Source organism: Halichoeres trimaculatus, unplaced genomic scaffold (assembly GCF_033239565.1).
Source record: "Halichoeres trimaculatus isolate MK-OKI-2021-1 unplaced genomic scaffold, fHalTri1.1 fHalTri1_scaffold_3, whole genome shotgun sequence".
Taxonomy (NCBI): Eukaryota; Metazoa; Chordata; class Actinopteri; order Labriformes; family Labridae; genus Halichoeres; species Halichoeres trimaculatus.
The window spans coordinates 9,202,148-9,218,398 of record NW_027437181.1 but is presented as its reverse complement, the minus strand read 5'-3'; the positions used below and the strand labels follow the sequence as shown (position 1 = coordinate 9,218,398).

The following is a 16,251-nucleotide window of genomic DNA, read 5'->3' as shown; positions in this document are numbered from 1 at the left end:
GGCTAATATTTACGTGGAGTAGCAAAGGATTATATATTTCATAAAAAATAGCAATATCATGAGGAATTTGTGTCCAATGAAGTCCCGGTTTGTCTTCATATCAAGGGCTGTGTAGCCTTTCCCCTTCACCTTACGAAGAATTAGGACATCCCTTCAGTATATGTGAACCCACAATACAAAGGGCTATGGGGTCAAACAAGAGCTAACGGGTAGGATTGGGATTGGCCTTTAGTGATTGCTCTTTTACAGAAATCACTCAAAGAAAAATTGAACGGATAGATCATTCATATTTTGTTTTCATGGTTAATAAAGATGTTAGTAAAAGCTGCTGACCCCTGGTCATTCCAACAATGTCATGTATCCCTCTTTGGGAAAAGTTCGTACACCCCAGATCATGGTCCTCTTAGACCATCCACTTCTGAGGACAACGGGAGGAACTCTACTGAACCAAGTCAGGATTGGATCATGGTTTAGCTTTGCAGAAAAAGAGGACATCAAGCCAGCCTTTAATAAGTGAGGCAGGTAGTGTAGAAGGCTTTAAACCATGTGACCTGCGTGTGGGTCTTGGCATCAAACAGGACGCTCAAATCACCATTGAGGAGCTGTACCAAAACTGAGTGTGATAACAGTGTCAAGGAGCCAACACATGAGAACCATATGGGCATTGTTTGTTCTCCTTTGTGTGCCATAACTTGACTCATTTGTTGACTTGTGCTGCTCTTTAATATGCATTTAACTGCAAAAATCAACATTTTTAACCAGCAGTTGTGTGGGATTAATGCCACACTAAGTTTTCTTGCCTTTCTTAATGTGATAACATTAAAGTGCCAACCTTGCCCTTCCTTTAACTGATGTAAAGAATTCCTGCGTGTTAAAAATGTTTCGGCCAGTAAAAGCTCCCTTTGTGCATTAATCTTCTGACTCATGGTAGACAAAGTGCTGTATGATGTCTTATGTTATTTAACAGGATGAGCCATCACAGCATGGGTTTGGACTGAGGCCATTTCTTCTTATGTAACTCTCACTTAGCGAGCTGACCCCCCCATCAGAAAATCAAAGTTTGGTGTTTTGCCGTGTTCTCCTGTAAAGTGGTTTCTGTCCCTTCAGAGATCTTTGTGTGAGCCATTTGTCCTCAGACTCACCTGCTCACGCACCCCTCTGCTGGGGCTGCCGGCCGTGTTTCCTCAAAGTGTGTTCGTGTTGTGCGGCGTTGCGTGCAGACTTCTGTGGGTCCATAACCAGCTCTTTGCCTCTTTTTTTCAGATCTCCGCACTACGCCTGCCCAGAGGTTATCAGGGTAAGTGCTCTCTCTGCTCGTCCCTCTGTGTTTATGCCTTTCATACAGTAAAAAGCAGCTCTGACCGCTGAATGGCTCTTACATCACGGCCGCGTCCTCCCTGCACTCTCTTACATTAGCCTTTCTGCTCCTGCTCTTTTTTGTAGTTACAAAAAAGCTTTTTACACAAAGACATGATTGCCAATTACCGGAAATAATCCAAATGAACCCTAAACCAAGCTGTGATTTCAAACTGATTCTTCCCTTTTTTTATGGAGTAAACACTTTTTTTTTTAAGTTTACTGAAATGACGTCCTGTGTTGAGTCATATTGAAGCTGGTGAACCAGTTTCCATACAGTACAGGAGCCAGTTTTGGTGCACCATGAGGAGAAAATTCAAATTCTTCATCCCAAAATAACCCCTGCACTGCAGTCTGCAGATTGCTGATGCCACATTGCAGAAATATCCATATACGGGTGAATTTTTCCATTAAGTAGACGGCCAAGGCTGTGAGCAGTCAGGGTGATTTGCAGTTGGGGAAAGATTGAATGCTGCAGACACTTTAGGTCGAGTTTATGATGTGATTTCTCTCTTTCTGTGTGTTCCAGGGGGAGAAGTATGACGGGAGGAAAGCAGACGCATGGAGCTGTGGTGTCATCCTGTTTGCACTTTTAGTGGTGAGTGAAAGCTGCTGCAGGGAGACAAGACCTATAAATCATCAAACCTTATTTGGTAACCTTAATGGAAACAGTGGGACATCATATATATCATTATTTTGAAATAGTTTCTGCAGGAAGTGTTTGCATCTACAATACTACAAAACAGTGCTTAACCCTTCAGGGGGCATGCTTTTTGGTGTGGGTTTTATGAGGTTATTGTCAAAAGAAAAGGTAAACAAGAACTAATATATAATAAAAGATGAACTAGTCCTTTAAAACTCTGCAAAAGTAAGATGTGAGTTTCTGTGGACAATAATCTTCCAGCACATCAGACTTTTATACATAAATTTGAGCTCTTACCTTCTGTTTTGTTGTATTGTTTCTCCTGACTGAGATTAATGTGACACACTCATAAAAATGCACATCACGTCACCAAAGCTTCTTGTGCCAGCAGTTTTTAAAGCAACAGTGACGCATTAGTGATCAGAGTTTGGTGGTGAACTGTTCTGAGCATACTCACGTCTCCCTCTTGATTAAGATGAAGCATCAGTGCAGTCATTGTGCGGGACAGATCTCTACGCTAGGCTTTTTGATTACACACGCAGTGTTGGCGGCCATCTGGCTCTGTCCTGGATGTGTGTGGAGAGAAGAGACACTGTATCCGTCATCGTGTCAAAAACTTTCTCATCATCCCCGATTCACTGACTGATGTATGTCACAGTCCTCGTCTTGACCTAATCCAGATTATCTCGAAGTGAACACCTGATGGGCTGATGACAGGACTATAGGAAGATGATCCAGTGACTGTTTTGATCCTTTGGAGACCTCTAAATGCCTCCTGTCCAGATTAACCGTGAAAAGCAGGATTTTACCTGTCTACAGTGTAGGATTCTCAGGCAGCAGTAAATGAAGTCAGTTTTTTGGGTATAACACTGCAGTACCCTGGTTGTCCACAGGAGGCTGGCTTCACAACCCAACAAATCCCCATGCAGCATATAGTTAAAAGTCCACCTTTACAATGAAAACACTAATCCACTATTTACTCCATCTATGAGGATACTTCATGACTGTCTTGAATTTTTGACTGGCATGAAGAATTAACCTTCTTTTAGCCAGATGCTAGTTTGACTAAATGGTTAAATCATACACCCTTGAGCAGAGTCTGTACTCTTTAAAGCAGGGGTGGCCAACCTGCGGCTCGTGAGCCATATGTGGCTCTTTGCCTTTCGGTCTGCGGCTCTTCGATCCATTTATAAAAATAGATACATAGTTATAAGTAGCAGTGTGCTGATAAATCTAAAATACTGATATACTGATGCCAGCATTGGGATCAGTATTGATCAATGTTTGGGTGTAGAGATTGATACTTAAGTTTCAGTTTCTCTTCTCTAGTACAAATTTAAACACACAAGCACAGTAAATCTCGCTTTGAAAATTGGAAATGTATGGATTTTCATTTTGTGTCATTTCGTTAATGTGTGAGAGGAAGTGTGTTTGTAGAACCCTGTGCGTGACGTGGCTCTCTGTAGTACCTCGGTAATTTTTGTGGCTCTTGGTCTCTGACTGGTTGGCCAGCCCTGCCTTAAAGTGAAGGTAGCGTCAGACGTGGCGTCCTGTCCTCATCCAGCTCTCCTCCTCAGAGCTTAACATAGAAGTGAGTCAGATGTCTGAGCTTTAAGCAACGATAGTCTCTTCCTCCTCTTGTTGGACTGACTCTGTAGAGATCAAAAGCTTAAAGATGCTCTCACTGCCTTTGCTGTGGGTGTGTCTGGATTGCAGAACAGGATGTTTCTGTCTGTATCAGAGATTTTTTTGGTCCTCAGGCTGCTCTCATATCTGTGCTGCAAACTGTCATTATTTCCTCATTCTTGGACCTGATTGGTAAAAATGTACTTTACCCCAGAGTTTTGGCTGATTAGAATCCAGTCCTCAGCACAGAGAGGAAATGAAATGGTGGTCTAAGTTGTTTTCTTCTCCTTTAGGGCGCCTTGCCCTTTGATGATGACAACCTGAGGAATCTGTTGGAGAAAGTGAAGCTCGGAGTTTTCCACATGCCACACTTCATCCCTCCGGACTGTCAGAACCTTCTACGAGGGATGATCGAGGTGGACGCTGGCAAGAGGCTCACGGTGAGTACCGCACTCTACTCTCCCTCTCCATCTTGATCTCAAGAGGGCTAAAACCCTCTGTCAATTGGCTCAGTTTGCATTCCTTCAGTCTGCTGCCTCAGGCATAGCTCGGGCTAAATTTAGCTAAATTTCACCATGACTGGCTTTGCAGCTTCTTCACTGCATCAAATCTTCTCATCTCCAGCCAAAGATTTGTTTTGGCTCAGAATAGAAACATTAGAAAAAAAGACAGAGGGGGGCTATGAGATGCTTTTACTTGTCTGCAGTTACTTGAACTTTCAGCCGTAGCTTCTGCATGGATACATATCTTTACTGGATCAGAAGGAGCCTGTGAAGGGTCAGTCAAGTTACCTGACACAGCTGTGAACTCTGAGGAGCCAGTTTTTAGTGGTGTGAAATTAAAGCTTATTTTCACTCATTGGACTAGATCTAACCCCGTAATAACCCCATATTATTTCTAATCCAATCAGTTTGGCAGTCAAGTTGAATGAATCATAATTACCCTGTTTTTTAAAACCTCTACATACAACAAATTTGTCTTTTTCACAACAAATGAACCTTTGATGTTTAATGTTCCTGTCATTTCTGTTACAGTTAGAGCAGATCCAGAAGCATACGTGGTACCTGTGAGTATTTTCACCTTGTTCTGTGTGTGTTTGATGTCTTTATGCACAGCCATGTTTTAATGACGGGCACAAAACAATGCAAATCCAAGAAAGCTCTGTGCTGGATGCCTCTCAGAGATGAGGTCTGTAGGGAACTTTTCACTGTAAGAAAGCTGAAAGTGAGGCTGAAACATCAGGACACTGATCTGATATCTGACGGGGCATCACTGCCAGAATGATCTCAACTTATATTGTTGACAAAATTTACTTTTTTAATAACTTTTTTGGTGTTCCCTGGCATTCTTTATCCCAAATCCCACTGTGTAATGGCTTTTTATTGAGTTGCTTGTGTTTGGGTACAGAGCTGGAAAGAACGAGCCAGAGCCCGAGCAACCCGTCCCTAGGAAAGTGGCGATCAGAACGCTGGCCACAGCCGAGGAGATCGACCCCGACGTCCTGGAGAGCATGCACTCACTGGGCTGCTTCAGAGACAAGGAGAAACTGACCAAAGACCTGCTGTCTGAGGAGTGAGTGAAGGAGAGGAGCGCAGGGAGGGAGGGAAGGATGAGAGGGGAGATAAAACTACAGAGGAAGATGATGAGAGGGGCGTGGGATGAGGGGTTAGAGAAATATATGAGACAGCGGCAGAATTGTCAGTTTGATGAATTTTTCCATTAAAGATGTCGTTTGATGATGGAGGGTCTCACTGTCCCACTCTTAAAAAACGTGGACTCAGCTTTGTAAAGCTTCCTCACCGTCTTTTCTCTTCAGGGACAACCAGGAAAAGATGATCTACTTCCTGCTGCTGGACCGCAAGGAGAGGTATCCGAGCCACGAGGACCAGAACCTGCCGCCACGCACCGAGATCGGTATGCAAGTCTTGGCGCTCAGTTTCTCCTAAATGTTCCATTTTAGTCTGTTTGGGTTTCTGACTGTTTTTGTGTCATTCCCTCTTTGACCTCTTCCCCCTGGTGCCGCTCAGCAGACCCTCCCAGAAAGCGCGTGGACTCGCCTATGCTGAGCCGTCACGGTAAGCGGAGACCAGAGAGGAAGTCCATGGAGGTGCTGAGCGTCACTGAGGGAGGGTCACCTGTACCTGTGAGACGAGCCATCGACATGGCGACGCATGGTCAGAGGTAAGACGTGTCCACCTCTACGTGTGTGTTTATGAGCATGACGCAGACGTGGGTCGATGGAGGACACCGGCTGTTGTTTCAAGTGTAACTGAAGATGTTTGATATCAGTGTTTAATCAGGATGTGTTTAATCTCAGAGCTGTGAGGAGAGGAGGTTTAGCTTCAGATTTACGTCCCTCACTATGTCTGTTTGCCCTCAGCACAACCTCACTTCAATTCTTCACTCCACTGAGCTCTGTCCTCAGCAGTAAATCCTCCCCTCCTTCACAGAACTGCGCTTAAATACATCACACATCCTTTCTCTCTCTGTCCGTTCAGGATGTTCAGTTCTTATCACACAAGACCTGACGTTCGCTCCTGTTTCAGCCGCTCTGCCAGAGGCTAACAGTGCGCTCTTAGCTCTGGCTGAGAATATAACTGAGATGAAAAGTGCATGAGCAGGACTGTCGGGTTTGTGCGTTGTGTGTGTGAAGTGTGCATGGAGCATGCGGTCAAAGAGGACATGAAGCATCCTGGTTTCAGACGCTGTGAGCCTGAAGAGTTTAGCAGAGATGGTGTTTGGATTGTTTGCACAAACAGCATGTAGGAGGTCTGAGGATGCTAAAGTCAGAGTTTGTTCTTTATAAACTTTGAGCATATTGCTTTGTAAAAACATTTTGACATTATTTTTTGCAGGCATATGTGCTGTAATCAACATAATAACGTTTAGAAACTTTATATAAGATAAAGGGTCATCTGTTGCTATCTATGAGGGGTGGTTTTGGGTTAGCTCGCCATCTATAGTTTCATGGATCTGTCAGGAAAGAGTGTAACCTGACCCCTGAGTGTTGTTGAGGTATTTTAAGATCTAAATATTACGGGGCCACTCTCGAACACCGTTTAAGCTACAAGGTGCAGCTGACAGTAATCATCGAGAAGGGAGGGAATGTGAGCTTCATTTCCTGGATATGTATGAATTCCTGACTGAGCTCTGATTTCTGACAGAGTTTCGTGGAGTGAGATATGAAGTATTTGAGGTTAGCAAGTAAATTATTAACATTGGATAACTACAAAATTAATATGAAAGACACGTATTATCAAGGGAAAAAAATGAAGAAACTGGTGGTGGCGCCTGATTCAAATAATTCATCTGATTAAGTCGAAACTTTGCAATTAATTGTGATTAAGCCCATTTTAATTTCATATCAACATTTGACACAAAAACTTGCATCTTTCAACTCAGATGAACTATCACTATTTGTATTTTCATTAAAATATAATGTGTTAATGTAAAGTTCATTTGAAGGAACATTACTGCATTTTAAGCAGGCAATGTTCGCAAGACTCCAAAAACAAGTTCAAGTTCTCTGAGACTCTTTATCAAACTTCAGTGGCTTATTTAGTCAGTCTATTAAAATTACAACATTGATGACTGAGTACTTAAAATATCACAATCTAATGCTAGAGATGATTTTACCTTACTTTCACTCCTATAAATCAGCTGCCTGAACATTACTGGTCATACCAAAAGGACTCTCTTCTGCAGTAGCTTAATTTGTTTTTTTTTCGGGAAGAGAAACTGAAACTTAAGCATTGCTTCTCATCCTACAAGTAATAATTGAAACTGATACCAAAAATGCTTTACATACTTTTCTATCGACCAAGCCAAGCAACGCTGTGTCCCCCATATTGTCTGTTGTCAGTCTGTTGACATTCGGGCACTTTCCACATTTGGGGGCATGTCATCTAGTGCATCGCTGTTACTGGCATACCAGGAACTCGTGCACTTAGAAACGTTCTGTGTTGCCTGGAGTGCAACTCCAAACCAGATTAAGAGTTTTCTGTAATTAATCAATTGTAATCAATGCATTTATGGCTGTGCGTCTCCAGCTTGGACAGCCTGACAGCATCCGGTGTTTAGAGAAATTGAAGTTCACTCATGTCTTCTTTGCTCTCTGTTGTAGAAATTTTTTCATGATTTGAGTCACAAACTTGGGTCAAAACTCCCATAACTTCTTAAAAGTGAGGAAATTTATCCGATGAAACTCATTGAAGATCGCACTGCACCAGTCTAAATGACAACACTTACAGTAGAGCAAGAAAGGAGGGGGAGGGGCAGAGTGAGTGAGAAGAAACTGAAACTTAACAATGCAACATGTTGTTCATTCCGCATGCAAACCGTGATTTCATCCAAGTGCTAGGTGCATGGTTTCCCTTTAGGTATAATCCTTTACAGTCTCTCCCGCCTCAAATATTTTCTTTCTCATCTCTAGTTATCCAGTCAAAGACCTGTATACGCTCTCAGTTGATGTCCCTGTCAGCAAGAAAACATGCTATTTTCCCCCTGCCTCTAAAACGGTCACAGCTGATCTTTGTAAGAAATACTTCTGATGACTGTATTTTGATTTAGCCTCTCTCTGAAACCACAACCACAACAATCAGACTGAATAGCTGTCATTACAGTCACTGTTTCTCTGCTATACTATCATTCAACACAACATGTACAGCACAGTATTTTACAGTTAGCTGTAACAACATCCTGACGCTCCTCTCTCTCTGTCTCTGGGGCAGTATGTAGACAAAAGGAGATGTTATTTCTAAGAAAGATGTGATTCTTTACAGATCTGTTTAAATCATGCAAGTAGTTGAAAAGCTGTTTTGTCTCTTTTATTTCCCTGTCTCCTCCTCTAAAGTACAGTTAGTGGCAGTAATACATCTCTAAATTGGCTTTTAAGCTGTTCAGCTTCTGCACAATAAACAGAAGAGGAGGAATCAAGTTAACCCAGCAGATAAAAGATGATTGTTTCAGAAAAAGATAATGTTAAAAAAGCTCAAAAGAACAATGAATGAATCAAAAAGAGGCAGGTTTTTTGCTATCATGTTTAAACTACAATAAAGTCTGATTTTATCTTTCAAGTGATGGAGCAGGAGCTGCAAAATTCATTAAAAGCTGACACAGTTTTATCTTGCATTACCTGCAGAAGCTTCTTTGATCAAAGATCTCACAGAAAAAGTTCAGTTTGACGTTGATTACTATCTGGGACCAAGTATTAAAAGACAATATTCCTTTTATCCTGACTTTTTTGTGTAATATTTATGTTAAATTGTTCCAAAATTGACCCGAGAGCTTGTTAATGAAGCATACACACAACCAGTTAAAACATTTAAGCCCATCTGAGTCTCAGCGGTCGTTGAGAGGTCAGTGAAGCTAAAAAATCTACTCTGACACCCTTCATAAAGTTTATCATTAAAAAGTGAGATGAAGTCATTCCACATAAATTTCCCTCTGAGGGTCACGTTGAGCAGAGCTGAGCAGAGCAGAGGAGCTCAAACTCACATGAAAGTCAGGGTGGTATGTGGACCTGAGGCTCCGACAGAAACTCAGTTTGTTGATCGTCATTTCCACGAGTGAGCGTCGACATCCATTCAGAGAGAATAATTAGCTTGCACAGATTAGACATCTGGGAGATGTAGACAGGCTGCTGTCTGAAAACATCAAGTTAAACTGATTAAAAACACAGAATGAGCCTTTTAAAGTGAAATTTGTCCTCTGACTGACTCCTCCTTCAAGTTAACGGCCCATCAGACTCTCCAAACTTTAGCAGCTCCTTGAAGGTGCCTGCTTGTACATAAACAGTAGATCTGCTTTATGATGCAGCTGAAAAGTCAGGGACTATTTCTCCGCATAGGTTTATAACCCCTGTGTGACTTTAAGAGAACTTATTTTATCCCTAACTTTTTGTCTTTGAAGAAAACAATGTCACAAAGTTAACCACGTTGAAAGGAGCTTCTCCTCTCCTTTTGGTCACATTTGTGCCAACACCATTTTGATTGTTGTTTTTCTCCACATATGTTTAGATGGAGTTGATTCAGCAAAAAGAAAACTCATTTTACTTTGCAACTTCACACCATCTAGCTAGCTAGGGCTGAGAACCACAAGCAATGGCATATTATTGGAATAGTTCCTTGCCCCTCCTGCTGGCAGAAATGACTCCACAAGTTGTTGTAGATATGCTTTTTAGATGGGTTATATGCACAGATATGAGCTATTTTGTGTGTTAAATTTTCATGAAACCTATTTTTTCATTCACTATTTTGTAGAAGTTCCTTGCAGAACTCATTGGTGCCACAGAAATCTTTGTTTTTCTCAAGTTCTGAGTTTCAGATGCCCTTTAACTAGGGATAGGTACCGAATTAGGTACTTTTATAGGTACCGGATTCTGTCAAAAGTACCCGGTATCAATTCATGTAAAATTTACAGGTACCATTTTTAGGTATCTAAATGCATCCTTGTGACTGGGAGGATGTGGAAAAGTAGGTGATTTTCCATACTGAACATGAACACAGCATTACAAGGTCATATATTGAAGAATGAATGTTTTGAATTGGAAAAAAAAACCCAACCATTTTATTATGACACAAATTAATATTTTTTTGCCACATAAACACAAAAAAGTACCAAAATTTGATACCATTAAGTACCGATACTGATTGCCAGGTACCATATTGTTTCAAATGTGAAGGTACCCATCCCTACCTCTAACACTGTCTAGTAATTGTGTTGCATTACATATAGGGACTAGTAAGAACCTTAATAAAGAAATACATTGCGAAGATAAGAAAATAGCTACATGAACTTTTCGTTCACTATTGGTCGTTTATTAAACTTTCATTAAACAACAAATTGAACATTTAAATGCCACGGTTTATGAGGGGCCATTCAGGGTCGTTATTCAGAAATGCTGTCTCATGTACAAAACTAAAAAAGCTGTAAATGTGAAAGCGTTTTACTCAGGTGTGAGAGAGGTTTTCAACTGTGTATGATTTGAGGATGTAGATGCGAAAGAGCAATTCTCAATAAAGTCCCCAACCGCAAGTTGCACAAGCATTTCTGATGACGTGCAACAGAACTGGTGTTTGCTGCATTCTTCTTGATGAGTTTGTGAGCTGTTAGCAGCATCAGGATCTCTGCTTGTTGCATGGTGGGTTGTGAGAACCAACACTCCAACCGTGGGCTAAGGTTTCAGATTAAGGACTGACCCTGTTAACTGGTGACCTTCTGCTGAATGTGTCGTTGGTTTAATGTTTTCTGCACAGAGAGGGAGCGTGTTGAATGTCCCGCTGACTGCAGCATGATCCATGAACGTCTTCCTCCTCCTGAGTTTTGTCCTCTGATCAGTCTCTGCATGCTTTGAGTTTTTATGTTTGTCTTTATTTCACTGTGATTTTATTTCTTCATGTTAAAGTGCTAAGTTCTCATAAGTTCTGTGTTGTTCTTTTGTATAACTGCATGCTAAACTTTAGGATTCCCCTTATGTGACTGCCTTTCTGTCTGTCTCTTGGTTTTTCTGTCTGCCCCCTTTTAGCAAATCTGTTTTCAGTAAAAGCTTGGATATCACAAACGCTAACTGCAGCAAGGAAGAAAGGTATTGGTCGGCTCCGATCGTCGTATGTCCTCCGTTTGTTTGTCCAGTCACATCCATGTTGTGTCCTGTTTTTACCATCCATTGGTCCAGTTTTCTAACATTCACTCCTAATTTTTATTAGCACACCTTTAAATGTCTTTCACTTTTTAATGTCCCACATCTGCTGTAGATATCCTTACTTTTTAAATTCTCTCGTGAAAAATAAACACCTCAATAACTGAACAAAGCTAATATAAAAATGCCAAATTAGAGATCTATTTACCTTCTTTTAAGGGCACAAACCTGCAGCAGGGCCAGCTAATCATACCAATCACACAGTAATTTGTGTCATTCCCTTTTGACTTGTGCCAATCCCTCAGTGACTTGTGACAATCCTACAGTGACTCATGGCAATTGATTTGTGACTCATGACATTTGATCAGTGACTCTTAGCAATCCTTCAGTGACTTGTGCCTATCGATCAGTGACTTGTGCCAGTCGTTTAGGGGTTGGTGCCATTCCCTTTGCAACTATGAGGCTGAGGGACTGAGGAATTGCCATGAGTGACTGAGAGATTATCGTAGTAGTTGCAGAGTAATTGCAATGAGTCACTAAGGGTATGAGTTGATGAGGGATTGCCATGAGTCACTGAGGGATTGCCATAAATTGCTTTAGGATTGTCATAAGTCACTTTGGGATTGGCATGAGTTGCTGATCGATCAATGGCATACCATAGGCTGCTTTTGGATCTTGCTTGTTCACTTTGGAGCCCTACAAATGAAATAATAAAGTCCTCTTAAAAAGCTTTGAGGCATCCTTGGTCTGAATTTGATATCCAGCTTCAAAAAACAAAAAGTGGCACATCATCCAAAGCAATTCTTCTGCCCAATCAAAATCCTTCCACTCAAAGTGGATGGATACTTGTTGTTTAGAGTAACCTTCCAAAACATCTGGGTCACAAATAAGAAGAATAAACAGAAACAAACAAAAGCAGAAGTAAGCCAGGAACTTTTATTTTCTCACTTGTAAAAAACAGTCTTTTTTTTAATGGACTCCGGATGCTTTGAAGAGCGTGATGCAACAGCTGTTTTTTGGGTAAATAAATCATCCTTCGGTCTCACACGAATGTTTTTCTTTGTAGATATCCTCTCTGTGAAGTTGTCAGACACTGAGAAAAACAATCTGAGCCTTAAACACAAACTTTTAACGGACGTACTTTGATTTTTGTCGTGAAGGATTAAACTTGCAGCCATTACAGCCTGATCTGTGGCTGCTGGCTGATGCAAGCCACTGAAATGTTTGTATCTATTATTCATTTAAACTCCTAAAAATGTAAAAAAAAAAAAAACAAAAAAAAAAGATCCAAATGCACAAGTTCAAAATATAAGTAAATAAATGTACCTTTTTATGCGTATCTGTGCCACTTTAGATTGTAATACTCAAGTTTAGCCCCTTTTTGGGCCACGGATGCGGTGAATGATGGCAGAGGGGTTGATTTAGTATGTTTGTTATTATTAACATTCTGTAGTGGTAGAAATGAGGAGCCATGGTAGTTTTGGTGTGTTTGCTCTGAGAGAGGAGATGCCGCATATCTTCATCTCTGTGAAATCAGAAAAATAGCACACTCTCCTCTCTGCAGCCTCTCCTCCTTCCCCTCAGCCCTCCGGGGCAGAGAGAATTTTTAGGTCAACTTTTCTGTTTCTTGCTCCCCCTCTTCTTTCTCCTCCTCCATCTTCGCTCCTCATTGTCAGTGTGTGTGTGTATGTGTGTGTGTTTGTGTGTGGGTTAATATTTGTTGTTTGTACTGTCTCTGGCCTCCCTGTGTGGCTGACCTTGCACAGGAAAGCTCACTTAGTCGATGTATTCTCAGCCGGGGTGGAGATTAGCATAAATTAATTGCCAGGAATGCAGATGGAGCACAAACAGGAGATGGAAATGAGGCTTTCCCGCTCTCTGAATAGCCCTTTATCTCCCTCATCATCTAATTGGGGAGATCCATAAAATGAAGGTTGTTGCCTGCCCCCCTCCCTCTCACACACAGCACCGGCTCTGAAACATGAATTCATTTTCAGATTTCAAAGGCGAGGCGGCACCGGTTTCCTGATTCTGGACAGGATGGTGTCACAGTTAATGAGCGGCGTGTTAATAGGAGCTCCTCTCTCTGAAGTGTGACACCGTGGAGAGCCTCCTCAGCGTCATTAATGGAGCATCGTTGTGTGCTCGAACATTTTCTCAGCACTTCATCAGTGTTAGTTAACACAGCAGACACACAACAGAGGACTGTGATCAGCACACACATGAGACTAGAGACCGACAGGGCAGAGAATAGGGACAAACAAGCAGGTTTAGAAAAGAAGCTCCTGTGCTCTGGACTGGATTCTCTTTTGAATCTGGAGTCTCTATCAAGCAATGCGAGGGGATTAGAAAACACACTTCATGTATTATTAGGTATTAGTTCTACAATTTACTCATAAATTCATGTTTTTCACAAACAGAATCCTACATACACTCCAACTCTTTTAGCTCTGTCACTAAGAATGTTTGACTTCATTAGACTGTTACACATCTGTGTAACCAGAAACAGGTTTGATCTCACACCTCACAGGAGTTGCTGGTCTACCTCTACCTAGACCGGTCTCTAGTTTGATGTTACAGGATGCGTCTTGATCCATTCTGCACTAAAGAAAAGTTTTTTTATTGGTTTTAACTGAACTATGTTACTCCCAGTCCAGATTCACAGATTACATGTTGTGTTCACCAGTTTGTGCAAAGTCTCAATGCATCAAACAAAGTGAGGCAGATTAAATTATTTGAACATTTAAACAAAGTTTAGCCCAAAATACTTCCTCGTATTACTCTTATTAATATTCCAAAAACTGTTATGAGCTGATATGTGCCACTGGAAACTGAATTTGCACATCATGATTTAAATTTGAGTTGTATCTTCCTTGAACATTCAAATCTATTTATTCTTCAAATTTTAAGAAACCTAAACTTTATTCATGTTCACTAGATTCAGATACAGTTCACTGAGACATACTTGTGGTCCATGAGGATATATTCATGCACAGGTTGAAGAACTCCTATTTAAACTTCACACTAATCATTGAAATTGCAAAGCTTTGTTTCGCATACAACTAATTCCAAACACAATAAGCTAAGCTAAGTTAATTTTACATTTAAAAAAAATTAAACCTGTTGCCTTAAAAAGAAAGTAATTGAATATGAGAACTTGTGTTGACTTCACTTAAAATCTTAGGTGCAGAAAACAAATTTGAATAATAAGTCAGGGTCAGCCCTGTGTTCCCTCAGACCAGAAATCACTACAATCACAATCACTGCAAGAAAAAATGAAACAGGCTAATCAAAAAAAAAGGATTCAGCTGAAGCAGAACTTAGAAATGCTGAAAGATTGTTTTCATTTCCTGAAATCAGACAAAGAAAACCAAACAAACAAACAAACAAAAAACATAGATTAGAGTCTTAAATTATGACTGTAAACCCAGAGTAGTTCATTGTACTTAAACATTTTAGACAGGTTGCCTTAAAAAAAATCTGTCCTGACTTTCCATCACTATGGCTCATGGGTCTGAAGCCTATCCCAGCTGTCTTAGGGCTCAAGGTACGGTGCGCCCTGAACAGGTCAGCAGTCAATCACAGGACCAACACGAAGAGACAGACAACCATTCACACACACTCACAATAAAGCCCCATTTCCACCAAATGATTCAGTTCAGTTTGGTACAGCATGCATTTTGTGTTCTTTCATTTGACCAAAACTGGAACAGGTCCCTAAATTACCAACCCGTATCGCCCACTTTTTGGTACCTTTCTGTTGGGGTTCCAGACCATAGACTGTAAAAAAAACCCGAAGTCATCTTGCTTGACTTGAAGTGATGTCGCCACAAAAACTGCTCCCCCTGGTGGCTGGCTGCAGTAAAGGTCAAAATATCTGGCTCTCCAGTCAATCCAGATGAGCTGTGGTCACACTTTAAAGAATTAATACACCTCGTAGAAATGTGATTTGGCTGCCTTGTATTCAAGTCCTCTTTTTTTCTTAAAAGTTTTATTTTCAATAGTTATAAGAGGTTAAAAACAAGGTTTTACATCACGTCTAATGATGATCGACAGCTGCCGGTCTTGTGTATTTTTGGGGGGGATTGTAAAATATGTTGGAAGGTAGAGTCAAGAAGTGATTAAACTCTCTAGAAAAAGAAATATATTATTTTTGTCACATGGCTCCACTCCACTCAGATTCTCCCAGAATCCCTCACAGTCTCTACTCAAGCTGCGCAACTGCTACAATGTCTACACCTGTGTTGGGGTGTTTGACTCCAAAAACGTACAATGGTAAATGGCGGAGCCACGGTGTCCACTCTATTTACAGTCTATGTACAAGACATACTGACTAGATACTAGATTTAAAATCCAGGCTTACAGTCATCCAGCTCAGTAAAAGGAGTAAAGCCACAGACAGGAAATTAGTTTTGGAAATGAGTTGTGGGAACTAAAAAATAATCGATATCTTTTAAATTATAAGAACGAGGAGTGTTGATGTCAAGCAAGATAAAATACAACTTCAAAGCAAATAAATCCAGTTTCAAATCATGCTTTTATGATAAAGTTTTTTATGTAAAATTTCTTGTTTCCCATTACAGATCCAAAACACTTGCACATATCTCAGCCCATAGACTACCCCACATCCTTTACACATTTCAAACAACTTGTGAAGTTAGAGCAGCTAATGAGCCACACACACACCAACATCAACCTTTAACAGTGTAACAACAGGGACTTTTTAATGGAGCACAAACATGTTTGTAATTCACTTATCAATAATGACACTCATTTAGAGAGAGGGGGAGACACAAACGACACTTTTACAACCTGCCTCATAAAACAATCAATAATCATAATAATGAAAATAAAGACGGGAACCAAATGACTGCAATTACATCTGAGTGCTTTAATGGCTTCAACATTAAAATTATATAACACAACAACACAGCTGCAGACGCTAATTCAATGCCAGTGATGTCACCCCTCCTTCCAGAGTGTGTGT

The 16,251-nt window shown here is 40.8% G+C and overlaps 1 protein-coding gene across 11 annotated transcripts in view; it reads left to right on the top strand.

The window, feature by feature from the left end:
• The window catches only part of LOC141787471 (serine/threonine-protein kinase BRSK2-like), a 136,295-nt gene that overhangs the window by 96,702 nt on the left and 23,342 nt on the right, over positions 1-16,251 (top strand). For 5 of the 11 annotated variants that reach the window (XM_074665890.1, XM_074665895.1, XM_074665896.1 and 2 more), the window contains exons 6-13: positions 1,264-1,297; positions 1,886-1,954; positions 3,919-4,065; positions 4,660-4,691; positions 5,033-5,197; positions 5,442-5,539; positions 5,653-5,806; positions 11,151-11,210. In XM_074665890.1, the coding sequence (XP_074521991.1) occupies positions 1,264-1,297; positions 1,886-1,954; positions 3,919-4,065; positions 4,660-4,691; positions 5,033-5,197; positions 5,442-5,539; positions 5,653-5,806; positions 11,151-11,210 (759 nt within the window). The remainder of the gene's footprint in view (positions 1-1,263; positions 1,298-1,885; positions 1,955-3,918; positions 4,066-4,659; positions 4,692-5,032; positions 5,198-5,441; positions 5,540-5,652; positions 5,807-11,150; positions 11,211-16,251) is intronic. The other 6 variants (XM_074665891.1, XM_074665897.1, XM_074665892.1 and 3 more) reach the window with 3 other exon arrangements.